Here is a 26,550-nt window from a genome sequence, read left to right as displayed (position 1 = left end):
AGTTATGACCAACCTAGATAGCATATTGAAAAGCAGAGATATTACCTTGTCAATAAAGGTCCATCTAGTCAAGGCTATGGTTTTCCAGTGGTCATGTATGGATTTGAGAGTTGGACTGTGAAGAAAGCTGAGCGCAGAAGAATTGATGCTTTTGAACTGTGGTGTTGGAGAAGACTCTTGAGAGTCCCTTGGACTGCAAAGAGATCCAACCAGTCCATCCTAAAGGAGATCAGTCCTGGGTGTTCATTGGAAGGACTGATGTTGAAGCTGAAACTCCAATACTTTGGCCACCTCATGCGAAGAGTTGACTCACTGGAAAAGACCCTGATGCTGGGAGGGATTGGGGGCAGGAGGAGAAGGGGACGACAGAGGATGAGATGGTTGGATGGCATTACCGACTCAATGGATGTGAGTCTGAGTGAACTCTGGGCGTTGGTGATGGACAGGGAGGCCTGGCATGCTGCGATTCATGGGGTCCCAAAGAGTCGGTCACGACTGAGCAACTGAACTGAATGCTATTCTAAAGAGCCTCTTGATGAAAGTGAAAGAAGAGAGTGAAAAAGCTGGTTTGAAACTCAACAATGAAAAAGTGAAGATCATGGGATCCGGTCCCATCACTTCATGGCAAATAGATGGGGAAACAATGGAAACTGAGAGACTTTATTTTTGGGGGCTCCAGAATCACTGCAGATGGCGACTACAGCCATGAGATTAAAAGACGCTTGCTCCTTGGAAGAAACTGTTGGCAAAGGCCCGTCTAGTCAAAGTGTTGGTTTTTCCGGTAGTTGCGTATGGATGTGAGAGCTGGACCATAAAGAAAGCTGAGTGCTGAAGAACTGATGCTTTTGAACTGTGGTGTTGGAAAAGACTCTTGAGAGTCCCAAGGAGATCCAACCAGTCCATCCTAAAGGAAATCAGTCCTGAATATTCATTGGAAGGACTGATGTTGAAGCTGAAACTCCAATATTTTGGCCACCTGATTTGCGGAACTGACTCATTGGAAAAGACCCTGATGCTGGGAAAGATTAAAGACAGTAGGAAAAGGGGAGGACAGAGGATGAAATGGTTGGATGTCATCACTGACCTGATGGACATGAGTTTTGAGCAAGCTCCAGGAGTTGGTGATGGACAGGGAGGCCTGGCGTGCTACAGTCCTTGGGGTCGCAAAGTGTCAGACATGAGTGAGCGATTAAACTGAACTGATGGCTTTTCCAGTAGCCGTATACTAATATGAGAGCTGGACAATAAAAAAAGGCTGAGTGCCGAAGAATTGATATCTTGAAACTGTGGTGTTGAAGACTCTTTAGAGTGTCTTGGACTGCAAAGAGATTAACCCAGTCAATCTTAAAGGAAATCAACCCTGAATATTCACTGGAAGGACTGATACTGAAGCTGGAGCTCTAATCCTTTGGCCACCTGACGCGAAGAGCCAACTCATTGGAAAAGATAGATGCTGGAAAACATTGAGGACAGGAGGGGAAGGGGATGACAGAAGACGAGATGGTTGGACGGCATCATCAACTCAGTGGACATGAGTCTGAGCAAACCCCGGGAGATGGCGAGGGACAGGGAAGCCTGGTGTGGTGCCGTCCACAGGGTCACAAACAGCTGGACACACCTGCACGACTGAACACAATGAAGGTGCAGGATGTAATTGCCTTACTAGCTTAGTCTCCATCACCAGCTGCAGGTCAAGGACGGTTAGAATGAAAAAGGAACTCAGAAAAGGCTAGAGAAAAGGAAAGCCGTCGTCTCCTTTTCACTGTAAGATCTGCAGACCTTGTTTTAGGTGCTGTACTCTTACTGGAACTGATTTAAAAGCTTGGAAAGAGTCAGGGAGGGGATTTGGAGAAAGCCCTCTGGGGAGGGTCCAGGTTCCAGACCCAGTGCCCCGATGCGCACCAGTCTGCCGGCACGGTTCCAGGAAGAGCCAGGAGTTACCTGCTGCCACCATCCTGGCGGGGACGGAGGGCTTGTGACCCGCACCTGGCGGCGTGGGGGGCCCACTGGGAGGTGTGACTGCAGCCGTCGTGAGGGGGGTCTGGGGGTGTGACCCGCAGCCTGCATGGGGGCTGCCTGGGGGGTGTGATCCGCAGTCGGCGTGGGGGAAGGGGGGACCCTGGAAGGTGTGACTGCAGCCGGCATGGGGGTGCCTGCGGGGGCCTGGGGGGTGTGACTGCAGCGGGTGTGGGGGAGGGGGGGACGCTCGGAGGTGTGACCGCAGCCGGCTTGGGGGGCCGGCCTGGGAGGTGTGACCGCAGCCGCCCCAGTGGCCGCCGCAACCCCAGCCGCCAGGCAGCTCTCAGCCCGGGGCCCCCTGAACGGCCGCGCCGCTGCGGCTCTTTGTCTACCTGCTCCGGGCGTTAAAGGGCCCGCCCGCAGCTGGGGCTCGGGACCCGAGACGGCGACGGGAAATGGGGCTCTGTCGCTTTAAGTGCCGCCGGAGACGCGAGGCGGGCGGGCGGGGGAGGAGGGCGCGGGCCGGGCCGGGTCCCCAGCAGTCCGCGTGGCCGCGCTCAGACCTCGGCGGCCCGCCGGGCGACGCGCTGTCGCTGCTGGTTGCCGGCCGCAGGCCGCCGCGCCGGGAGGATGCTGCAGCTGCCGCCGCCCCGGGCTGGCAGAAGCAAGTTTCCCCGCAGGTAAGCGCCCCGGCTCGCGACGCGGGGCCGCGTCGTGGGCTGGGGTCCTCCGGGAGGGCGTCCTGGCCACCCTCGCGGCTCCGATCGGAAGGACGGCAGCGCCACCTGGGCCCCTGGCTCCGGAGCGTTTGGCCTCTTGGCCCCCGGGTGGAGGTGCGCGTGCGGAGGCGTTTCGAAAGGGAGGCTGGACGTGCGTCCCTGGGACCGGTCGGGTGGGGCCGTAGCACGACTGGACCGGACTTGCGGGGCCCCCGCAGTGCCCCGGGGCCTGGCAGTGGGAGGATGGGAGCTTCGATCCCGGCCCCGGAAGCTCTGGGCGTCCCTTGGGCTGAGGGGAGGTGGTGGAGGTGCGGGCTGAGACCCGAGGTGGGGGCGGGGTTGCATGTGTGACCCCGCAGCGCGCTGGATCCCTCCGGGAGAGGTGAGAGCCGAGCGACCGGGAGATGCGCTCCGGGGGACCGCTCGGCCCTGGAAGGTGAGGGCGGCATTCCCGGGACCCAAGCCCTCTTGGAAACCACGCTTCTGAGAGAGCTAAGGGGTCCTGCCGCCTGAGGAAGCGTGCTGATGTTGCCTGCTTTTTCTGGGACCTTCCCAGCCCGCGGACGCCTTCCCCTCCTCCGCCTTCGGAGCTGAAGGAAGTTGGAGATTAGAGAGTTGAATGGGAGGCCGACGCCCCTTGCTGGGACCACTCCGCCCCCAGCCCCGCCCTCGGCCCAGATTGCCGTTGGCAACTGCCCCTCCTTCCCCGCGGGTTCCTGCTGGGACCTCCAGGCCGCTCTGCCCACGCAGGCTCCGGGTGGAGCAGACAGGTGGCAAGGCGCGGCCCGGGGCATCTTCAGCGCCCAGAGCCCCTCAGAAGCTTGTCCTGCCCCCTCCACCTGGGGACCCGTGGGGTCACTTTGCTAAGCTGATCGGTGGGGGCGGGGTGTCATAACAGCAGCCAATTCAGGAACGGAGAAGACTCCAGAGAACAGAGGTCTATTCAGGGACCCATGAGGATTTCTGCTTCTGCTGAGATCTTGGCTGAGTCCTGAACCTCTGACCCTGAAGAAGGCAGAGGGTCCCTTCCTAACCGCCCCAGCTACTGCCACTGCCGCGTAGCGTTTACCCACTTCAGGTCCACAGGGCTCTGTCTGAGGAAGTTCTAATTGCTTTGGTTCGACCCTTCGGTTCCCCGCTGCCCTCCCCATGGCGGAGAAAGTGGAACTCTGGTAGCTGGCCCCGGCATTCTTTGCCTGATCGTGTCTCCTTCCACTGGCGGCCGGCCTTTGCTCGGCCTTTGCTCAGTCGCCCCACCGGTGACATGGGGGTCACCCCATGGTGCCTAGACTTGGAGTCCTCCCCGCCGCCTCTGCCCACCTCACCCCCAACCCGGAGACCCAGGTTCTGTCCAGCGAGCTCTGTGCTGGGGCCGCAGCTGTCCGTGCTCCCCGGCTTCCTGCCGGAACCGACTCCTGGGCAGGCGTGGCAGGTGGGGCGGGTCCTGTCTGCTGCTGCCCCAGAGGCGGAGGAGCAGGTCTAGCTACACCTCTGCTCGCCTGCTGCCTGCTGCCTGCTGCCTGCTGGGCTCCGCCTGGGCCGGCCTGTGTTTCCTTTTCACCCAAGCCTGAGACTTCCCCGGGGGGCGGGGTGGGGTGGGGTTGTAGCTAGTAGGGAAGGAGATGGGATGTCGTAAACTGGAGGTCTGTCCGAGAATTGCCGGGGTTCAGACATAAACTTTAACTGCCCTGGCTCTCGTCCACTGAGGGAGGCTTGGCCCAGGCCTGGCTCAAAAAAGGGCCGCTTAGAACCTGGCTTGTAATGGTGTTTGGTTGGGAACAACAGGCACTGAAGAGACGCTTTCCCTGCAGGTTCTGTGAGCCCTGGAAGAGACAGCTGGGGAGGAGTGGCCCCCCAGCACCCCATGACCAGCTTCAGCTTCCCTCCCAGGTGCCTGGAGTGGCTGCGTCCTGGAGGAGGCTTCTCCATCAGCCCCATCCTCGCTGTCTCAAGTGTTAGGGTCGCTCCTGGAGACGCCTCTCCTGCCCCGGCAAACCCTGTCCTTCAGTATCTCCCAGGCTAGAAACCCTGAGTGCAGGTGGTTGTCCCATTCAGCTCTCTTGGTCTCCCTCCTGGGAGGGACCCTGAGCTGGAGCCCGGGGTGCCTCAGGAATAGGGCTGGCTCACAGACACCCTGGGGCCACAGGTGTGGGCCCAGCACGGGGACAGGCCCTGGGAGGGGTCGGCAGAGCCAGCAGCTGCGTCCGGTGAGAGGGCTTCCAGGGCTGGGCATGCACGCCATGGGCAGGCCGCATGTACCGGCGGCCCCTCGCCCTGCGGAGCCTTGCCCCCTGCTTGGAGGCAGGAGAGAGTGCAGGGCAGGACACACTCATGAGGACGCTGAGTGTGGCGGGCACCCATGCCCATAGCTGAGCCGGCCGCCTCTGCCACGGTCACAGGACGTGCCGTGACAATGCCTGTGCCCAGGGCTCGGTCAACACCTGCTGGTGTAATCCCCACAGCAGGCCCCGAATGAGCCCGTTTCACAGATGAAGCAACCGAGGGAGGGTCAGTGAGTGTGCCTTCGAGTGCCCTGGGGGGGCCTGTGTGGCTCTGCAGCCAACCGTTGCGCCTGCTCCGGGGAGGCGTGCTCACGGACACTAACCCAGGCCAGGGGACCTGCCACGCTCACACTGCGGAAGCTGAGGGCAGTCACGGCCTCACGAGGTCGAGGGCTGGCCGGCCGCTCACGGGCGTGAGGGAGGAGCCCGGACTCGCCGTGCAGCCCGACTCGGAGCCTGGCTCCACCACTGATCCCTTTGTGGCCTTAGCTGCTCAGCCGCTTGCCTCAGTGTCCTCGAGCTCCCAGGGTGTGGGGATGATGGAGAGAGGATGTGAAGCACGGAGTGCTTTCTGGGAAGAGCTCCCCAAAAGAGCGGCTACGCGTACGTGTGTAACCGATGCACTTCACTGTACCCCTGAAAGGAAGGCGACGTTGTACATCAGTTATACTCCAGTACAAGCTAAAAAACGGGCTACAGGCGAAGAGGAGCAGAGTGCTTTCAGCACGGAGGCTTCACGGGAGAAGTCACAGAGCCGAGGTCCCTCCTGGTTTCTCCAGGCCGCCCGCTCCCTCGGCATCCTTCCCTGCCATCCTGCTAGGATGCTGACGAAGGTGCCTGTCAGTGTGACAGGCTACACAGCTCTCCGCTTACAGTGTGTCTTAGATCTTTACGTAAATTCTTAATGGTCCGTCTTCGGGCTTCGCTCTAGCCCCAGTTCTGTGCTAATTATGGTAGTATGTCATGCATCCTGCTTTTGACAGCAAATCACACACACCGCCCGAAAAAACGCAGCCTTCAAAGACACCAGCTCGGATTCGTTCGACCTCTGCTGGGTGATACTCTGGGCCCACAGCATGCTGGAGGAATGGAGACCCCCAAGAAGCCGGCACCTCTCCATCTGTTCGGCAGTGTCGTGCGCACCCCCGACGCGGGCACAGTGCTGGGAACAGGGGACAGTGGTGTACAGGCCCTGCCCTCAGCGAGCTCAGCGTCTTGCAGTGCAAACAGACAGACGAAAGCCAGCACACAAGACTCCCTGGTGGCCCAGAGGTTGAGGGTCAGCCTTGCAGTCCAGGGAGCGCGGGTTAGGTCCCCGGGTCGGGACGATCCCACGCGCTGCAACAGGCGCTCCTGAGCCCGCACTCTAGGGCCTGTGCCCCAAGGCGAGAGAGGCCACCACAGTGAGAAGCCCGTTTGCCCCGAGAGAGTAGCCCCCACTCGCAGCAACTAGAGACCAGCTGTCAAATAAGTTAATTTTTTAAAGTGTCAGCAGACACATATATGCGGCATTTAGAACTTCAAGACGCGTGAGAGGCAACCGGCAGGAGGAAGGGGACACACTTGTGGTGCCTGGAAGCGGGCGGGGCAGGAGGACTTCATGGCAAAGGCGTCGTTTTCCTCGGGCCCTGAAGATGAAGGAAGCGTTTTCCAAAGGAACACGAACTCCTCTGAGGAGAGAGGAGGAGAGTTTCCTTGGTGGGAGGCTCTGTGCCCAGACCCACCCTCCCCGGGATGCCCCGCGTCACACAGGCTGCCAGCGTGAGCCAGACAGCTCCGCTTCCTTGCGTGTTCAGCCGCACCGGGAGCCCTGCCTGAAAGCCTCTGATCTAGCAGCACAGCCCGCTGTTTCCCCTGGACCAGGCCCCGGGTCACCACACACCACGTTCATGGCCAGAGGAACAGAGCCCCTCGCCCTCGCCCTCAGAGCAGTCAGGTGATGCTGCCCCCGCGGAGGACGCGGCGCCTGCGAGGACTCGCCCCTGACCTGACTCTCCGGGGATGGCTCGGGAACTTCCTAGAAATACTCAGGTCCTGGACATGCCTGTGCCCCGTGAAGACGGGCACACCACTACAGGAAAACACTGAGAAGAAAGAAGGTCGCAGCGCCTCCCCAGACCCGCCGCGAGCGCGTGTGCGCGCGCCCGGCAGCCCGGCTGTGCTCTGCGGGCGGTCGGGGATGCGCTCTGCGGCCGTGCGCGGACCGGGCTGCGGCAAGTGCCGGCTCCTCCTGGGCGGACTTTCCTCCAGATGTGTAGCTGCCAGGGCCGTTTGAGCAGCAGGGGTTCATTCAAAAGCGGAGATGGGAGGGAAGCCCTGTATCTGACTTCCCTGCCCCGCACCGAGCTGGGGGCCGCGCTTTTCCCGTGTTTACTCTGCACGACGACCTCTAAAGGCTGATGGTGATGTAACCACTGGGGAGCTGGGGGTGAGTTTGGGGTGAGGGTGGTGGACAGGCGTGCCTATCCCAGGTCGTAAGTTGGTGAAACAGAAGTTCGGACACAGCTCTGGCTGGTCCCTCTGCCCATCACACCTTGGGCAGGATGTCTGCTTAAGGAGCTTGGTGCTTTCTGGAAGCTTAAGGACGCCGGGGCTTCCTCTGGGAACGGTCGCTTTCTGTGAACAAGAGCTGCTGATGTATCAGCTCAGCCTCCAGGGAAGCTGTTCTCCACCCTATTTCTACTTTCCCCCCAACAGTCATTGATTGCATGATGCTGGCTTTGTCCAATCACAGGTTCCTGCCGACAGGAACTCTTACCCAGAAGTGATGTGTATGTGGAATTAATAATGTTATTTTGACAATGACAACAATAGCGAGCAGGGTCCCATCAAGACAGTTTATATAACAGGTCAGATGTGGGTAAATCATATTTTTTTAATTTTACTTGATTGAAATATTGTTGACTGGCAGCGTTGTGTTAATTTCTGCTGTGCAGCAAAGTCACTCAGTTGCACGCATATGCGTTGTTTTCCACAGTCTTTTCCATCGTGGTTCATTATTGACTATAGTTCCGGAGCGTGGGTGGGGAGGGACAGACTGCAAGTTTGAGATTAGCGAATGTGCCGGTGCCCAACGCGCTCAGGCGAGCTCTTTAGGGTCAAACGGCTGCACAAAGGAAAGCAAGTCAGTTCTCCACCAGCGCCTGTTGAAACTGCCTCCTGTATGCCAGGCATCGTTGTGATCACCGCAGACAGAACAACAGACAGCTTATTTCAGTGCCTGTGGCGGTACGATTAACTTGTGATGGAGTGAGACGCTGGCTGCCGACACTGGGATGCCAGTATCTGCAGTGAGAAGCAAGCGGTCAGAAAGAGAAGAGACTCATAGCCGTCAGGAAGGGGCTGTCAGGAGGGCAGCGGGCGTGGTGGGCTTGTGGCGCGTCGTCCCCCCTGGGCGTTTGGCCCTTTCTTCCTGTTGGCTGTTCGGTGTGTGCTCCGTGCCCATAGTTCACACTGTTCCTCCCATTTGAGCTCCTCTCTTTCAGTTCCACTTTTCCACAAACATCCTTGCAATGTCCAGGCTCTGCGTTCCCAGCTCGATGTCCATGCCTGCTGCTCCTGAGAGTGGGTCCCTGTGGCATTGTTCTCCAAGAACTCAGCTCCCACGGCAGGCCCGGGAGGGGGTTTCCCTCGAACAGGAGCTTCGTGCTTAGCAACTTTGCCTTTCGGGCCAGCCTCGAGCTGCTGTTGGGGAGGACTTGTGAATAACCTCTTCCGGCAAAGATGGCTGCTCTGAATGAGGAAAGCCCGTAAAGACCGCTCTCCTTAGGGCTTGAATGTGTCTTAGAATTACCTTCAAAGTACAGTGAGCTGTATGTTAATGGATGAATTTCCCTCCACTTTCCTTGGTCCACTGTTAACAGGCCAGCTCCTGTAAACAGACTAAGAGGGGATGTGTGATGAGACCAGTCTCCTCCTGTGCTTTATGGAAATCCCCTTCGTCCCCCACGAGGCACCTCATGTTCGCAGCATCTTCCACCTGCTTGTGTCTGGCAGTCTCTGCATGGAGAGCCTGGGCACAGCTGTGGCCCCAGAGGATGTGCCGGCATGGGGTATATGGAAGGGAGGGGCGTTCTGCCCCCTCAGCAGGGACCCTCAGGGCATGGGCCAAGCTCTGCCGCCCAGGCCTTGGGGACAGCGTGCAGGGGCTGCCGGCCGGACGTGCAGGGGCTCTGGGTCTGTCCCGCGTCGGAGCAGAAGGGGAGGAATAACAGGATGTTTTCCTTCTGTCTGTCGCCTGAAGGCTCCTTCTCCAGAAGGTACAAGCCAGTCTGACTTTAACTTCTCTTCTAATTCCAGTCTTCCTTCTTTCAGCTTCTTTAAGGATTATGCAGAGAGCCCCAGACGGGTCAGAAAGCCTCAAAGCAGAGATTCCAGCTCCAAGTTGCCCAAGAAAAGCATGTTAAAACCCAAAGTCATTTCATAGCCAGCCATTTCCTGTGTTCTCAAGACTGTTATTTTTTCCTACGACGTGTGTCTTTAGAGAACAGAAACTGCTCTCCCTCTTGACCTGGGGAGGTGAGGTGGCAGGAGGCGCGGCGGAGGAACAGGGACGGGCGACGTACGTTCTGTGCCCAGTGTTGGAGGACAGTTTCGATGCTGAAGTGAAGAGATGAAGTGCCCGAAAATCCAGAGCTGGCTTCGCCACTGACTTGCTCTGGAACCCAGGGTGAAACTCCCCTTCTAGTTTCCCTTCTTTGAAGGAGAAGCAGGGTCGCTGCAGCAGAGGGGGTTCAGAGGGAATGGGGTGTCTCAGTGCAGAGTGGCGCCTTGAGAATTTGTTCAGAATGATGGCAGTCAGCCTCAAAGAATCATCCTCAAAGGTGTTGAACACTATAACCAGTTCCCAAAGTGGTTGGGTACATACGTTTGCAAAATACTATGGACACTTCAGTACCTGATTCTGTAAGAATGTGTGGCACACCCGCCCTTCAGAACTGTGTGCTCGCTCCCTCTGGCATTTGCAGGTGAGGGTCTGAGAAGTTTAAATCTTTTCAGTCCCCTGTTATTTTTCCCTCCATTCATCCTGCGTCCTTAAGTGGCCAGCCTGTCATGCCTGGGGCCGGGAATGAGTGTCTCTTCACCTTGCCAGAACACCTGCCTGTGGTTTGTTTCTCTGAACTGAGATCTTTATTTCATCTCCTTACTGATTAAGAATTAAGATTCCTTTTCTTTTCATTCTTTTTGTTCAAGGCTTTGTCACAGGTGAGAGAGGGGCTTACTTTCACATGCGTGGAAAACTGTCCCCAAAACTTGAGTCTTTCACTTCCAGTAGCTGGGTTTTCCTCTGAGACTGACCTTTGACCGACCCACACAATGTGGTATTCAGCTGCCCTGCTCTCTGAAGTGAAAATCCTCAGAACCCTCAACAAAGATGCTTCACTCAGAGTAAGCAGCCCGTGAACTAAATGGCTCTTGATAAGAAGGCGCTTAATTTGGAGATAAAGGCGAGACATCTATAAACACCACAGTGCCCACCACGGCCAGATCACTGACCCCTCATGGTGGGGGCAACAGCTCCGCCTTCCTTAAGACCTCGATTAAAGAAACAAGTCAGCTTTTTAGTCAGTGGGGTTTCTGGAGGCTCGGATTTCTTTGGACAAACCTGCCCAGTCCTTCCTGGGAGGATTAAGAGTGGAGAATCTTGGTGAGGGGATGAGATGCAGTCAGAAGGCACAAATCTGGAGGGCCTCTCGGGAGCACTTCTGCTAAACCCTGAGCAAGTGCTGGTTTTCAGGGACGTAGCACTGATAGGCTGGTTGGCAAGCAAACAGCAAGAGTTTCCAGGCATCACCTTAGACAAAGTGCGAGAAAGGTGACAGATTATAGCATCGCCTTTTTTCCCTTCTTGCTGTCTAGAAATGTAAGGAAACACTGAGGAACAGGCCTTGGGTGCTTAATTGTGAGGTTGGTTGAGGAGAAAGAGACAGTGGCAAGGTAGGGAAAAGTTAGGGTTTGGTCAACACAAGAAAATCATTTCCAAGGACTGTGCTTGGAGTCCTTGCCTGCCAGTTGTGTGCAGACGCCCAGAATGCCCCGGTGTGAGGAAACCTATCTCGCGTCTACCCCACAGACGCCCAGATTGCCCTGGTGTGAGGAAACCTCTCTCGTTTCTACCCCACAGACGCCCAGATTGCCCTGGTGTGAGGAAACCTCTCTCGTGTCTACCCCACAGACGCCCAGATAGCCCTGGTGTGAGGAAACTTCCCTCGTGTCTACCCCACAGACGCCCAGATTGCCCCGGTGTGAGGAAACCTCTCTCGCGTCTACCCCACAGACGCCCAGATTGCCCCGGTGTGAGGAAACCTCTCTCGTGTCTACCCCACAGACGCCCAGATTGCCCCGGTGTGAGGAAACTTCCCTCGTGTCTACCCCACAGACGCCCAGATTGCCCTGGTGTGAGGAAACCTCTCTCGCGTCTACCCCACAGACGCCCAGATTGCCCCGGTGTGAGGAAACCTCTCTCGCGTCTACCCCACAGACGCCCAGAATGCCCCGGTGTGAGGAAACCTATCTCGCGTCTACCCCACAGACGCCCAGATTGCCCTGGTGTGAGGAAACCTCTCTCGTTTCTACCCCACAGACGCCCAGATTGCCCTGGTGTGAGGAAACCTCTCTCGCGTCTACCCCACAGACGCCCAGATTGCCCTGGTGTGAGGAAACCTCTCTCGCGTCTACCCCACAGACGCCCAGATTGCCCCGGTGTGAGGAAACCTCTCTCGCGTCTACCCCACAGACGCCCAGATTGCCCCGGTGTGAGGAAACCTCTCTCGCGTCTACCCCACAGACGCCCAGATTGCCCTGGTGTGAGGAAACCTATCTCGCATCTACCCCACAGACGCCCAGATTGCCCTGGTGTGAGGAAACCTCTCTCGTGTCTACCCCACAGACGCCCAGATTGTCCCGGTGTGAGGAAACCTCTCTCGTGTCTACCCCACAGACGCCCAGATTGTCCCGGTGTGAGGAAACCTCTCTCGTGTCTACCCCACAGACGCCCAGATTGCCCCGGTGTGAGGAAACTTCCCTCGTGTCTACCCCACAGACGCCCAGATTGCCCCGGTGTGAGGAAACCTCTCTCGCGTCTACCCCACAGACGCCCAGAATGCCCTGGTGTGAGGAAACTTCCCTCGTGTCTACCTCACAGTGGTAACTTGCAGATTTTTCCCCCATGAAGCTTTTATTTTTGGAAACCACTGTAATTTACATGTTGGGACCTATTATTAACTGCTCATTTTATGCTGTTATTGGAAATCTTTACATGAGGAAAGAATGCACGGGTTGTTGCGCGTCGGGGGCGGGGGGAGGCTCAAGTTAAAAAGTTGCCTTGCCTAGCCTCCCAGACCTGGGGTCTGAGAACAGATTAGAGACCCATATGCCTTCAGGCAAAGAAAGCTCTCTGGTCGCCTGCCCAGGACTGTCTTCCCAGATGAAAGGCCCTCGCGGATTTAAGAGGTGGCTGTTTCGAGGGAGAAGACTGTCTCTTTGGGAGCCACAGTGCTGTAAGTACTGCAGTCCAGCCTCGAAGACACGTTGATGAGGGGCTACACGGCGTGTGTCATAAGCAGAGAAAGCAGAAACAATTGCACCGTGTTACATTTCAGCCCAGAACTGGGTGATTGGGAAAGGCCCATGTTTAATTGAATTCCAGCACATGGTGTCTGACAGGAAGACCTGGTGGTCTTCAGCTTGACCACTGCCTGGGATCGGAGAGAAGCGCCCTCCATGAGACCTCGCTCGGGGAGGCCTCAACTCAGATGCCGAGCGCTCCTGGCCGGAAGGGGCCCCCCGCCGCCATGGCGGGGCATCCACTTAGGCTGTGCTTGGAAGACATCTGAACAGCACTGTGTGCCGCTTCGTGCGGATTCTGCTCCTGACTCGTTTTCGATCTGTCCTGGGCAGACTCCACATAGGATGGCTTTTTGGAAACAGGGCTGCGTGAGTGTTGGCCTCTGGTGGGTAAGTGTAAGGGATTGTTGTGGAACTGAAGACCCTCCCAGAGACAAGAAGCCAGGAAGGTGAACCACAGGGACACACCCACAAGGGAAACAGGCCTCCCCGCAAGCAGACCAATCAGCAGCCTCCGTGCCGTTGACAGACTGGGCAGGTTGCTGTGGAGGTGGCGTTAGTGGCTGGCTGGTCCACCTGGTCTTGGTGGGGGTACGTGACTTGGTCCTGGGGCCACGCAGACGCGGGAAGGCTCTGTGGACCCCCAGTGAGGGCTCTGCCACTCCCGGGCCACACTGAGGGCGGGTATCCCCACGGCGTCCACCGGAGGCCTTGCCCAGCATCCTGGCCATCGCTATCAGGGGCATTTTAGTTTCACCTGTCACCACAGAGGCCTTTGCCCAGTGCCATTCCAGAGACTGGACTTCACACTCGGGCCACGTGGGCTCCTGATGAATCCTACGTGGAAGGAGGTGGACAGGGCTCCGGAAAGCCCACCCACCCAGGCTAAGGCACCTGAGTCGTCGAGAGCTGCCTGCATCCTCCCAGCCCCATGCCACAGACTTGCAGGGGCACACTGTCCACTGGCCTGTGCCAAGACAGCTGGTGTGTGCTTGTGGAAGGGCCTGTGGGGCTGGCCGCCCTGCCTTGTGCTCAAGCCCTCATCCAGTTACTGAGAAGCAGACCACTCGGGAGTCTTCTGTTTGAATCTTCAGGCCTTTTGAGATCCAGGACCGACCCCATTTCTTCACGATTCTCCATTCCAGACCTCAGTAACTCGAGGTGTGGTGTAAAATCAGCAGAGCAGACACAGATTGCCTTTGACCTGGAGACCGTCTCTTTATGCAGAAGTCCCCTGGAGGTTTGTAAGTGATCACTGCCCTCCAGCAGAACACCGTTTGGAAAGCTGCCAAACCACCCCCTGCAGAGCCACACGCCAGAGAGCTCCCTGTGATCTGAGCAAATGCCCAATTCAGCTTCACTAGTTCTGCCACCCCTAACTAGAGCTCTCCCTCCTGACGGGAATATTTCTATTCCACTCAGTGGTTAATGACAGGTCTTTAGTCAGATCTTGACACTAAGGGAGGCTGTGGGACCATGGGCAGGCTTGTAACCTTGAGAGTGAAGGTGTTAGTTGCTCAGTCGTGTCTGACTCTATGTGAGCCCATGGACTGTAGCCTGCCAGGCTCCTCTGTCCATAGAATTCTCCAGGCAAGATACAGGAGTGGGTAGCCATTCCCTTCTCCAGGTCTTCAATCTCAAGTTTCCCCTCTCTTACAGGTAAAATGGAAATAATATCCTAGTCCAGGCTGATATGAATGTTAAATGAGGCTGTGCACGTATGTAAGCGCCCAGGACAGTGCTTAGACACGTATTTAAATACTGGACATATGGTAACTATTGTTTTCACAATCTGGTGATGTTCACGAGAAAACTAAGGTTAGAATATATGCATGGATCAGCACAAATCCATCTCAACTAGAAAACAATGTATAAGGCATGCCGTTCTGATGAAAGCAGGTGCCGTGGGTCTGGGGGAGAGCAGCATGCTAAAGACGGCTTTTGCCTGTGAGCATTTAGGAGTCGCTGTTTGGATATCCACAGTGCAGTGGGCGGTGGGAAAGTGGTGAGCCTGCTTAGCTGTGAGCAGTTATAGACAGCCAAATGAGTGAGCTTGGTAACGTCTCTGACTCTGCAGACAGAAGGGGACCATCACGCTGGGCTTCAGCGTTTGTGGTGTTGGTGGCGTGATGGTCGGCAGCGTCATTTAAGGATGTCTTCCAGAAAGCTCGCCTCTTCAGTCCAGCTGCAGACCTTGCTCTGGTCAAGTGTGGGGCATTGCTGCACGTGTGTCCAGCAGTGAAGAGTCCTGCTGGTCCTGCCTACCAGGTGGACACAGTCGTAACTCCTGTTGGGTCAGACCCCGGCTGCCTGCTGAACAACTTTGCACAAGGCAGCCTGACTCTCATGAGGATGGCTTTGCTACAACGGAAATCTTTATCCTTAAAACCACACAGATAAACAAACGTTCAGTTATGGGAGCATGCCCTTAAACTCCCCTGCCTTCTCGTGAACATTTCTTCTGAAATAATGATACCACGGTGGCAACAGAAGCGTCCGATGAGCTCTCCCAGGAGCAAGTTGAGAAGCCTCACTGGCAGCGCACTGAAGCTTCTTTGAGGCCTCAGACGCTGATTCTTTGTGGAGAGAAGCTGTTGACCACCCTGGACTCCAGCAGCTCTGGCCACTGCCAGCGTGCATGACTGACATCTTTATTTTGGAATTTGAGTGAGGATATGACATGACGATGAATTGCAGGCATTACGGGTGTGAAGAAGTCCAGCCAGGCCACTTAAAGCTGCAGGTGACCTAAAGGGGCGATATCCAAGTGTTCCTGGAGCCCGGAAAGCAGCTTCGCCTCTACCGCCCAGCCCAGGTGTTTCTTCCTTGTATTCAGTGAAGGGACGGCAGTTTCTGTGGCCGTGCAGCTGACCTGCTCTAGAGTGGCCTGCCCCGTCCACGGCCGGCTGTCGGCGGCACTCCTCCCCAGGGATCTCAGGAGGGTGCCAGCTCCTGACAGGTGCCCACACTCTGCCCTGGGTTGAATTCTCCATGCTCCTCCTGGGAAGGAAGGCCGACCACGGATTCGGATGACATTGCCTTTGTGCGCCCTGAAGGCCGCCATGCTGCCGCCAGCTTTGCGTTTATCCTGAGCTGATCCTCTTGGTGGATGTGAGAGGCACTCGGCTCTCTGACCACAGCCTCCCAGGGGTCCAGCAGGACACATCAAGCAGGCGGACGCGGGGAGGCTTCTCTCAGTCGTAGCTGGGGCTGTGTTTGCTGTGTTCGGCCGGCTTTCTGAATGAATGCTCCTTGTCATGCTCCCCTTCGGTGGATGAAACGAGGACACCGTTAGGGTGATCACCGGCAGGAGACAGGTGGTGGGTTGCTGTCTGTTTCGAGTTAGGATTTTTAACTGGATGACGAGACTCAGTGACCAGAAAAATGATCTCCTTGGTTTTTATGTGGAAATACTGTTTTTTTTAATGTGGAAATATTTCCTAGGAAATTGGAAGGGCAATAATGGAAGGCCAGGGATTCTGAGGTGAGAAGGTTGAATGTGACAGAGGGTGGTCAGGAAAGGGGTGCGACGCGTTCAAAGGGAAGGCGGGCCGCGCGGGTCTGTGGGAGGCCGCGTCCAGCCCAGGGCACAGCCGCACAGCCCAGGGCACAGCCGCACAGCCCAGGGCACAGCCGCACAGCCCAGGGCACAGCCGCACAGCCCAGGGCACAGCCGCACAGCCGGTGCTACTAGCTTAGAGCGCACTGGAGGCGTCCGGGCTGCACTCCCTTCGCCTCTTCCGATGCCTGCCCTGCGCTCCCAGGCTGCTTTGGGATCTGATCTGGAGACAGGACCCCTTTGTTGCCGCGACCCTAACCGGAGAGCGGGACGTCCCAGTTTGCCCATCCCTGGGGCAAGGTCTGTGCTTCTCACTAGAAAAGGCTTTGCTTCTGTCGGCTTCTCATCATCCACTCTTAAAACTACAAATGTGCTCAAATCTGTCTCATCCTGTTTTAAGGCAGTGCCTCCTTCTGGTGGAGGATTAATGGTGAAGGGCAGGCCCGCCTAGAGCTTCCTCTTTTCCTCTCCTGCCTTCTCCCTCCCCACCCCCTAACCTTTTATTTTCCTGTGTCAAAAGGAGCCAGTAACATTGCTGGTAGGAAAATCTTGTTTTGACTTGTAAACCCAGCAGGTCGGATCAGAAGGGCACGGAAAGGGAGCAGAACAGGGGGTCTCTCTAAGTCTAGAGCTGCTTTTTGGCCCGAGACTTGCTGGCTGAAGAGTCACTTTCCTTTTTGCTCCAGTTTCTTCTAGCCTAGTGGTCAGCAGACTTCGGCCTTCTGGACCGATGTGGCCCACCGCCTGTTTCGGTTTGGCCCACAAGGCAAAGAACGGTTTTCACATTTTTAAGTGATGTGAGAGGGAAAGTTAAGTGATGTGAGAGTTTCATTTCCGTGCTGCCTGTGGCTGCCTTCCTGCTCCAGGGGCAGAGCTGCGAGGCCGCCGCAGAGCACGGCCTTCAAAGGCTGACATGGTGACCGGTCCTTTGGTCCTCATGTCTTGGAGAAACTTGGCCAAGTCCTGCTCTAGGCGCATAAAGCTTCCCGACTTTTCAGAGTGCCATCAGTTGTCTCTTAATTCCTTATTGGTTTAAAGACAGTGCAGAAGTGCAAGAAGCACCGTACGGCGTCCCTTCCGTCAGCCAGGGGTTTGGGAATTGGGTGAGGCCACCCTGACAAGAGCCTCCGGAAGAGCCAGGGATGTGGGGAGGAAGCAGGAGCTGTCTCCGGAAACGTCAGCGCTGACAGCACTTTCGTCCAAAAGCCTGTGAGACGGGACGTCTGTGTCGACTTCAGGAAGCGAGGGGGCCGTGGGACAGCACGCTGCCGATCGTCCCTCTTGACGAAGACACGGACACTCAAACTGGGGCCGCTTCTAGCGCTCGGCGCCTTAATTTTGTGATGCCTTAGTTTCTGCCAAGATTTTCTTTGTCCAGGTTAGGAGTCAAAATTATTCCCCAGATGTTCAACCTTCAAAACATCCTGCTGGGAGGTGCTGGATGACTTGCTTATGCCTGGGGAGATCGAGGCCCAAGGGATGCAGCTGCAGGACTGAGGGCAGGGGGATGGCGGGGTGGCCCCCGGCGCTGCCCTTCGTCCTCCAGCGGCGGGCAGGCTGTGCCCGTAGGGCTCGCCCTTGTCTTCAGGTTCCCGGTTACGTTTCACTCTGTGAAGGATTCAATTTCTTCACTCTGAAAAATAGGGAAGTGCCTCTTTTCACTCCTACCTCTGAGAAAGTAGGAGTCTCTGAAACGAGAGAGAACCCCATCGGGCTTCGGCCAGCCGAGTCAGCATTCCTCACCCGCAGTTGGTCCTAATTAGAGAGACTCCCGTTCAGCAGCTCCGCACTCGGCTGTCTCCTGCGCTCTGGCCCTGCCAGCTGACACGGCAAAGCGATAAGCCACAGCTCGGAAACCCTCGCTCATTCCTCCCCGCCCTCTCCCTTCTCTGCCTCGCCCACCACCCTGCAGTCGTCCTTTCCCACATGGAGGCGCCAGTGAGATACGCTGGTTCCTCTAATGTAGCTGCAGCCATCTGCTCCAAGAAGCGCTGGCCGAGCTGTTTGCAGGGCTGGAGGGCCGCGTGTGTGTCGTTAGGGGAGCACATTCGAGGCCTGGTTGCATCATAAGAACGTGGGTTTCCTCCAGCAGGACACCCCTGCCAAGTCAGAGGAGCAGCCACCGCTCGCTCCTGCCTCCTCGCCCCTCCCAGCCCTACCTTCTGCCGAGCCCGCTGATGGATCTCGGTGCTTTATGTGAACTGTGGTGACCTGTGGCGTCACAGTCAAAAACCTCACGTTAATAAACCGCTGAACTGAAAACTGCCTGGACCCTGGAGGTGGTCAGGCTCCAGTGTTTTCACGTATGAGTATAGCGTCAGCCAGTTGTACCAAAATACCGAAGGCTGGGAGGCTAAACAACAGAAATCAATGCTCCCACAGTCTGGGGGCTGGGAGTCTAAGATCAGGGTGCTGGGTTTCTGGTGAGACTGTCTTCTGGCCAAGTCAAGGTCCTCACACGGTGGGCCCTCCTCCTTAAAAGATTAAGTACATCAGTCTTGGATCAGGGCCCCACCCTCCTGACCTCACTTAACCTTAATGACCTCCCTAGAGGTCCTAGCTCCAAATATAATCGTTGGGGGTTAGGACCTCAACTTAAGGATGTGGGGCGGACACATTTCAGACTGTAACAGTGGTCTAAGAGGGAGAAACCGTCTTAACCCCAGGGCGGAGATTAAATGCCAGAATCAAGAAGGCCATGCCTGAAGCAGGGTGTTAGGAGGCAAGATGATAATTTGAAAGAACTTTTCTCTGAGTCACAGACATTTGAGACTCCGAAGGTGTGATCAGACACTGGAAAATTGCACATATGCGCAGAACTTTCTACGTTGCCTGCAGGCTGATCAGGAGCACTGGGTCCTCTAGACCGGTTAAGGACTCGAAGCCCGTGGGATGATTCTCTAAATCATTCTTTTGCCAGTGAGCTGTTCTCCCTCTAGATTCGGACACAAGCTGTATCTTGACCGGGCGGGGTTCTGCTGAGGCCAGGCTGTATCCCTCTGCCGTAACCCTTCCGGGAGAGGGGAGGGGGCCGTGCTGGGCGGTGGCGTCGGTTGACTCTGGCAGGGGAAGGATGCAGGGAGCTAGGAAGGGGATGAGTCCAGGAGGGCGCGTTCACACTCTCGGTGGCCGAGCAGCCTGTGTGTTTATAGCAGCCCCTCCAGATGCCCACGTGGAAACTAGGAGCTGAGCCGCTTGACAGTGGCGGAAATGGTGATTCCACAACTCAGTGGGATGATCGAAGTACAGGAGGGCATGGCGCCTGATTTTCTTGACTTTCACTTGAGTCGGGGGTGACCTCCGGAGAACACTTCCTGAATCTGTGGTGTTCATCCTTGTAATCTTCCAGGCTGGGTCTGAGTAAGAACTCATCACTGAGGGGTTGCCCAGATCTCACAGAGTGATGGGCTCCAGAACGGTGCTGCGGGATCTGTAGAGGTTAAATGAGGATGTTAGGGTCCCCAGCCCATTCACAAAATTAGCCTCAGCGTGTGAGAGTTGGACAAAATTCAGCAGATCTGCAGTCCAGGAAGTGTCTCTAACAAGTTGCTGAAGCCCTGTTTTCTTAGGGACGGGGGAGGGGTATGCGCTCACTGCCAGATGAATCCCCCTGACTGTACACACCCTCCTGTTTGCAGGGGCCCTGGTCACCAGGCCCTGAGCTCCTGCTGCTGCTGCGCTTTTCCCTTAGACTTGGCAGACCCCCAGCGCCAGGCGTTTGCGCTGGCTTCTCTGCCCCACCTCCTCGTCCTCTCAATCTCTCTGCAGTCCGTCCTTGCCCAGACCCGGCTGCCTCGCTGTGGCCTCGGCCAAACCACAGACATGCAGTGAGGCTGCACACAGCCTGCCTGCAGAGCTGAGGCCGCATGGGGCAGCGCGCGCTTGCCGGCGCCTGAGCAGACCGCCGGTCTCTGCGTGGCCCCAGTCGTTTTCAGAACTGAACCTCCCTCAGGTGCTCGGTGTCCCTGAGGCTCCTCCATCGCCTCGTCCTCTCTCTGGCCCTGCTGTATCACCTGTTCGCTTTAACCTCTTGGATGCTCGGGACTGTGGCCAGTCATTCAGGATAAGTGCCCAGCGCGTCTGCCTCATCTGGTGCCATCCGGGGAAGGGTCAGCTGGTGCCGACCTGCAGCCACAGCCTTTTCACGCCACAGGCCAACTGCAGCCACAGCCTCCGTCGACGAGCCCCGCCTTTTCCAGATGGACAGTCTCAGCCAAAAGTTTCCTCCAAGACACAGCTTCCAGAAGCGGTGCGAGCCACATCTGTCACTCTTAATTCCCTAGTAGACACATTTTTAAAAAGTGGAACAGGTGGGATTAATTACAATAACAAGGTTTATTTAATCCCATATATCTAAAAATATCAGTTAAGTATTAATATGAAGTTATTAATAAGATACAGAGCATTCTCTTTTCATACAAAGTCTTTGGACTCTAGTACTGAATGTGAAACCTTACCACACATCTCAGTTTGGACCTGCCGTGTTTCAGGAATTCGGTGTGTAGATGTGCTTGGCCAGTGGCTGCCGTGTTACACAGGCCTACCAGGGGACTGGGCTTCCCAGCTTGCTCAGTGGTAAAGCATCCACCTGCCAGTGCGTGAGAAGAAAGAGACATGGGTTTGATCCCTGAGTCAGGAATTTCCCCTGGAGGAGGAGGTGGCCACCCACTCCCGTATTCTTGCCTGGGAAATCCCATGGACAGAGGAGTCTGGCGGGCTACAGTCCATGGGGTCGCAAGAGAATGAGACATAACTTATAACTAAACAACAACAGGAGTTGACCGCCTGGTAACCAAGGGGACAGAGGCCTTGCTTGCTGCAGGGGCCAGAGAGGGAGCCTCAGCAGCCAGCTGTGAGGTCAGGACCCATCATCGAGCTGGGAGCGAGCTCCAGGGAGGCCTGGCTGCCATCCGAGCTGCTCACCTCCCGGGAAGGGCCTGGGGAACCGTGAAGGGCAGGGCCTCCTCGAAGTGTGCACTGAGGAGGGTCCAAGACGCTCCGCTGCACCAAACGCGGCCTCAGGCAGGACAGGCCGTCACCCCTGCTGCTTGACCCAGATCCTGGGACCCAGCGTCTTCCTGCTTGAAGAGTTCAGGGACTCTCCTGGCGGTCCAGGGGTTAAGATTGCGCCTCCAGTGCAGGGGCTGCGGGTTCAAACCCAGGTCGGGGAGCTAGGATCCCACGAGCCTGAGCCAGAGGAGGCCAAGCACATGAAAGGAGCCATGTCGTAACAAATTCGATGCAAACTTTAAAAGAGTCCACATCAACAAAACAAAAAGTGCTGGGGAAAAGCACCCTCTACCCAGTTCTGCAACAGATAGGCGCCGCAGCACCTGCCCAGGGTGGAGGGAGACAGGAAGCCCCGTGGTCCGCTCCCTCCCACCACAGCCTAGGCAGCGTCTCGGGGCTGGGCCTTCACGTTCCGCCCGGCCATGGCCGTCTTCAGACCTAGCACGAGGGTGGGGAGGACAGAGTGATTTGGAGGCCCTTTCCGTGTGTGGTTCTGACTCAGGCTGGTCCTGACCAAGCCCTGTCCACCTCCCCGGCCCCCTGCAGTAGAGCAGCTTGAGCTGCGGGGCCGCTGCGCGGTCGGGGCCTCGTCTAAAGCGCCTGTGTGTGTGCGGCGTTCCCTTTCTCTTGGCCCGCAGCCGCGCCGGCCCTGGGCGCCGGGCCAGCCTGTCGCGGGAGCCGCCATCCTCACCTTGGCAGTCAGGTTGGGTTCTGCCCCGGGCCTGATTCTTGCTGATTCACCTCTGCCCGTTTAGTGGCCCGGCCCCGAAAGGGGTCGAATCACAGGTCCCAGGCTGGTGACTCTCCCCCGGGGCCCACCCGACGTCTGTGGGCTCACAGAGCACGGCCCCCCTTTCAAGTTCAGTGCTGGGCCCTGGAGGCCTCCCACAGCTGACTCGGGCTGCTTTTTATGAGCAGCTGAGGACTCCGTTTCCTGAAGGCTTTCCACCCTGTGGCCAGAGAGCCTCCTGCTGTCCTGGAGCGAGTTTCCGCTCAGACCGGAGCGATACCAGATGGAGACCAGCAGGGCTTGGGCGTCTGTGGGGCTGTAGCCTCGGGCTCCCGGCTCCGTAAACTCTCCCTGGGAGCAGCGTGTGTGCTCAGCCACCCGGCGGTGCTGCGCTGTGTCCAAGTGGCGCCCTCGGGGGCGCAGAGCACAGCTGCGAGTGCTTCCGGCTTGCTATCTGCCTGATGCTGCCCTCAGCTGTTGTTTAGTTGCCCAGTCGTGTCCAGCTTTTTGCGACCCCATGGGCTGTAGCCTGCTAGGCTCCTCTGTCTGTGGGATTTTCCTGGCAAGAATACTCGAGTGGGTTGCCATTCCCTTCTCCAAGGGATCTTCCCAACCCAGGGATTGAATCCACGTCTCCTGCGTTAAAAGCGAATTCCTTACCACCGAGGCACTGGGGAGGCCCCATCTGGGAGTGAAAATGATTCCACAAGAAGAAAACAGTCGGCCTCACTCTTACACCAGCCTGTTGCGTCTTGGATGTTTCTCGGGAAAAAATAAGATTTTGTGCACAGAGCTCTAACCCATTAAGTGGTAAAAACCAGAGAAACGTGGTTTCATCAGGCACCTCTCCCTTCAGGCATATGTATTCTGGGGTCAGTGTCAGGCCTGACTTGCAAAGACCGTGCTGGACAAGGGAGAACTGAGGATCTGTCCTGTGCATCGCTGGCCCGCTGGCCCATCCTGCCACTAGCCCACGCCCTTGGCCTCTGGCCCCTGCAGGCGCCCTCGGCCACTGAGCTCTGTGGGCGACGTCTGGGAGGGGCTCCCAACCCGAGCCAAGAGCTTCGTGAGTGCTGGGGCAGCTCCCAGAGGGAGGGTGTGCCTGCCCTGGGCCTGAGACAAATGGCTACATCCAGTTGCACCCTCCCCTCCGCGGCCGTGTTCTTCTCCCACAGAGGAGATGGGCGCATCCACACGGCTTAGGGCCAGGAAGTGGGAACGCCAACAGCGATCCGCCGCCACGCTCGTGGCCTAGATGGAGGGCCTAGTGACTTACTGTGCACGGCCACTTCCACCCCGTGGTAGGGAGCTGGAGGAGTAACAATTAAGATCTAGAAAAGGAAAACATAAGTGTCTAAGGATACAGAGTGTTCTAACTGAACTGAGTTTCAGGGGAGCAAGAATGCTTGGTGGCTTTCATCTGAGGGGCCTGTGGGAGGGGGGTCAACCCAGCAGCAATGAGGAAAAGGAGACAGTTGGACTCCGTGGAGACTTCTGGAGGCTACATGTGAACTGGCTACAAGGAGACACAGCCACCAGCCCCAGTGCTTTCCTACGACGCCTGCCCTGGGAGCACACGGGCCACAAGCCAACAGCCAAGGGCAGGGTGGAGAGATGGGGCACACGGCCCTTCCCGGCCGGGGCACAGAGCAGCCACCCAGTGCCTGTCAGCCGAGCAGCGCAGGAGAAGCTGAGAGCGGGGCTGGGGGCGGAGGGGCCCCCACGGGCACAAGGCCCTCCTCTCGCGCCCCGGGCAGCCCCGCAGGCCGGCAGCCAGGCTGCAGAGCACTGAGGGGGCTGGAGTCACCACGGCCACGGCCTAGCCCCACGGGAAGAGCAGCCTTGATCCGGCCCCCGAGACGTTCGGAACCGACTTAAACCAAAGTGACCGCAGAGCCGAGCCGGCTCCACCCTCAGCTCTGCCGGCGTCCGTCCCCAGGTGTCGCTTCCCATGTGCTTACACACAGCGTCTGGCGCAAAAGAAACAGCGATGAGCCTCGTGAAGAGCTGGGAAGGCGTCACAGCCGGAAGTGCAGTGGGTGCAGCGAAGCGACAGCTGACCTGGTGTTGAAGCTAGCAGAGGCTCGTTGGGTACCTTTTCTAGCGACTTTGAACGATCGGTAGACAGGCGGGATCATGTGCTTGCATAGACCTAGAATTCAAGTGGAGATCTGGACGTTCTACAAAGAGAAAGGTTATTGATTCCCACTGAAGCCAGGTTATTGTTTCCTTCGGAAACAAACTGCCAGTCACTCTTGGAGAGTAGGTCTCTGGCCCTGGGAAGTTGTAACCACTTCCCTGAGTGTGCACCCCCGCTTTCACAGGTCTGCCCGCTGCAGAGACACTGTGAGAGGCTCATTGGCACCGGACCTCGGTCCTGCCCCTCAGGAGACTGCCTGCAAGGCGGATGCTCCAGGAGAGCCCGAGACACGGTGAGGAGACACGGAAGAGGGCGACGCGGAGGGCCTCGGGAGCCTGGATGAAGCTGGTGTTTGGCAGGGACCTTGGCTGCCCACCGCGGAGCTGGGAGGAGCCCGTACAGGCAGGTCGGGTCTGCTCACCCCCCTGTCAGGTGCCCACGGTGGTGCCAGGACTCCTGAACCCTCGCAGAGAGGTCACGCACGTGGTGAGGAGCCTCCTCCTGCACGTCTGTGCTTCCGCAGAGTGAGGGGCCCCGTGGCAAGGGGGCGAGCGCCCCATCCACCTGGGTGTGCGTGGAGAATGAAGCCGCCCTGCTCTCTGCCCCCTCTCTCCTGATTTCCTGTCTCATTTCCATCTTTCTCCTCCTTGTGTGGTGAGCTGGTTCTCCAGTCTTCATCAAACATCCCCGCAGCTGACGCCCCCCGTGGATGTGACTCCCTGGGTGTTCAGCATGTTGACGTCGAGTTTAACCCTGGGCAAAGTTTATGGGACTTGAATTCAGAGAGTCAGCCACCACGTTTGTGTTCTTGGTCATACAGTACCCGCGTGTCCATGGATGCAGGGTTTGAGTTGATTGTCTCAGCAGCAAGGAACTGATGGAGGTGTTGGAAAGGCTGTCAGGCTTCCTCTGATGGTGTTTGGTGTATCCCGGGAAGAGGGAGCTCGGTGGACAGAGGGGTGGGTAGAGACCTTCCCGGGGGTTCGAGTGTGAGCACGTCCAGCTTTGACCCGGAGCAAAAGCAAGAGAGACGTAGAGGAAGAAGAGGAGAAGGGCTGGTGGCACCGCAGTCGGGGACAGGGCGGGGCGGTGAGGACAGAGGAGAAAGAGGTGGAGGTGCAGGAAGGTGCTGGTGGGAAGACAGGAAGAAACAGTCATGCCTCTGGTGGAAACAGGAAGTGGGGATTTATGCTGTGGCGGGGGAGGGCTAGGGGTTTGAGGAGATGGGTAACTGGGAAGGTAAGTGCCCTGCAGAGGAAGTTCCCAAGCTGGCCTGCGCCTGCCCCAGCGCGTTGGAGGCCGCCCTCGCGCCGCCCGCCCGTGCTGTCTGGTTCCCGTGTGACTCAGTCCCTCCTGAGCTCCAGACGCAGCCCCACTGCCTTCTCTCGGGCTGAGTGAGAAAGGAGGCGTGTCGCTCCTGCAGTAACCGCCCCAGAGAGGAAGCTTGGTTCCACGTTAACGGTGTGAAATGGCGCACGCGCACAAAAGAACACCTCTCGTATATGCCAGGTGTCCGCCAGTGACTGCTGTTCAGACTTACAGAAAGAATGTAGAGTAAGAAGTTCTCTGCGAAAGGCCAGGCTGGATGACTTACAAGCTGGAGTCAGGATTGCAGGGAGAAATACCAACAGCCTCAGAAATAACAACCTGCCGACGGTTCCAGTCTAATGGCAGAAGGCGAGGAGGAGCTAAAGAGGCTCTTGATGAAGCTGGAAGAGGAGGATGAAAAAACTGGCTTAAAACTCAACATTCAAAACACTGAGAATGGCATCCAGTCCCATCACTTCATGGCAGATAGGTGGGGATAAGTGGAAACAGTTGACAGGTCCTCCCTGTGAACACAGAGCTTCCAAAGAACTCAGGGTGAGGGGCCCAGGCTTACAGGTGAGCGTCAGCCGTGGAGCATCCGCGCTCCCAGAAGTCTCACCAGTACAGACAGAACAGAGCAACTTGGAGCCAGGAACTAGGCAGAGAGCTTGTGGACCTGCCCCTCCACACAGATGAGTGAGTGAGCGTCTCAGAGAGTTAAGAGGTTGTGTCCTTGAGAGAAAGACCGACAATGCTGTTGTATAAAGTGGAAATGTATTCCTAACAGAAATGGAAATCTTAAAGGAGGCAATGTTGATAAAACTGGGGCCACTGCCCAGAGAGTAGAGTTTAAAATTCATACGTGTGTGTGTGTGGTGATGTAAAATAAGAGAAGATCAGAATTGCAGCCTTAGAATTTATGATCTGAGTAACGGTCTAGAGAGAGCTGGAAAGTGGAAGAAACCATCAAAGGAATAACTGGAGAAAGTTTCGCAGAGCTGAGGGCATGAGTGTCCAGGTGTCGGGGGCCCAGGGGGGCACCAGCTCACGCACGCACAGGGCCTCACCAGCCCCGCCATCCTCGATGCCTCGGAACACCAGGTTCCCAGAGAGGAAACCGACCGCAGCCTTAAGGACTGCGAGTCAGAACACCAGCAGCAGACGCTGGGCTGTGGGGCAGGGCCCTCACGGTTGGAGAGGACATTATCTTCAGCTAGGAATTCAACGTCCGGCCAAAATCTCACACGTGAAATAGAAAAATAACATTTTGTAATGTG

General features: G+C 57.1%; 1 protein-coding gene and 1 long non-coding RNA gene across 10 annotated transcripts in view; one reads left to right on the top strand and one right to left on the bottom strand.

Annotated features, from left to right (window-relative positions):
• The window catches only part of NAV1 (neuron navigator 1), a 195,517-nt gene that overhangs the window by 134,304 nt on the left and 34,663 nt on the right, over positions 1-26,550 (top strand). For 5 of the 9 annotated variants that reach the window (XM_042229499.2, XM_060396780.1, XM_060396777.1 and 2 more), the window contains one exon: positions 24,150-24,257. The exons of 2 other annotated variants lie outside the window; for them this stretch is intronic. In XM_042229499.2, coding sequence (XP_042085433.1) covers positions 24,150-24,257 — 108 coding nt within the window. Of the gene's footprint in view, positions 1-2,518; positions 2,640-24,149; positions 24,258-26,550 lie in introns of those variants that run through there. 2 more of the 9 variants (XM_060396782.1, XM_060396783.1) reach the window with 2 other exon arrangements.
• Positions 7,818-21,949, bottom strand: LOC132657533 (uncharacterized). Its single transcript, XR_009595886.1, has 3 exons — positions 20,543-21,949; positions 20,099-20,364; positions 7,818-19,515 (listed from the first exon to the last, which is right to left on the bottom strand). It is a non-coding gene; the product is annotated as an uncharacterized LOC132657533 (long non-coding RNA).

The sequence above is a fragment of the Ovis aries genome, chromosome 12 (assembly GCF_016772045.2).
Source record: "Ovis aries strain OAR_USU_Benz2616 breed Rambouillet chromosome 12, ARS-UI_Ramb_v3.0, whole genome shotgun sequence".
Lineage (NCBI taxonomy): Eukaryota > Metazoa > Chordata > Mammalia > Artiodactyla > Bovidae > Ovis > Ovis aries.
Note: the sequence above shows the minus strand (reverse complement) of the source record. Positions and strands in the feature narration are given on the sequence as shown.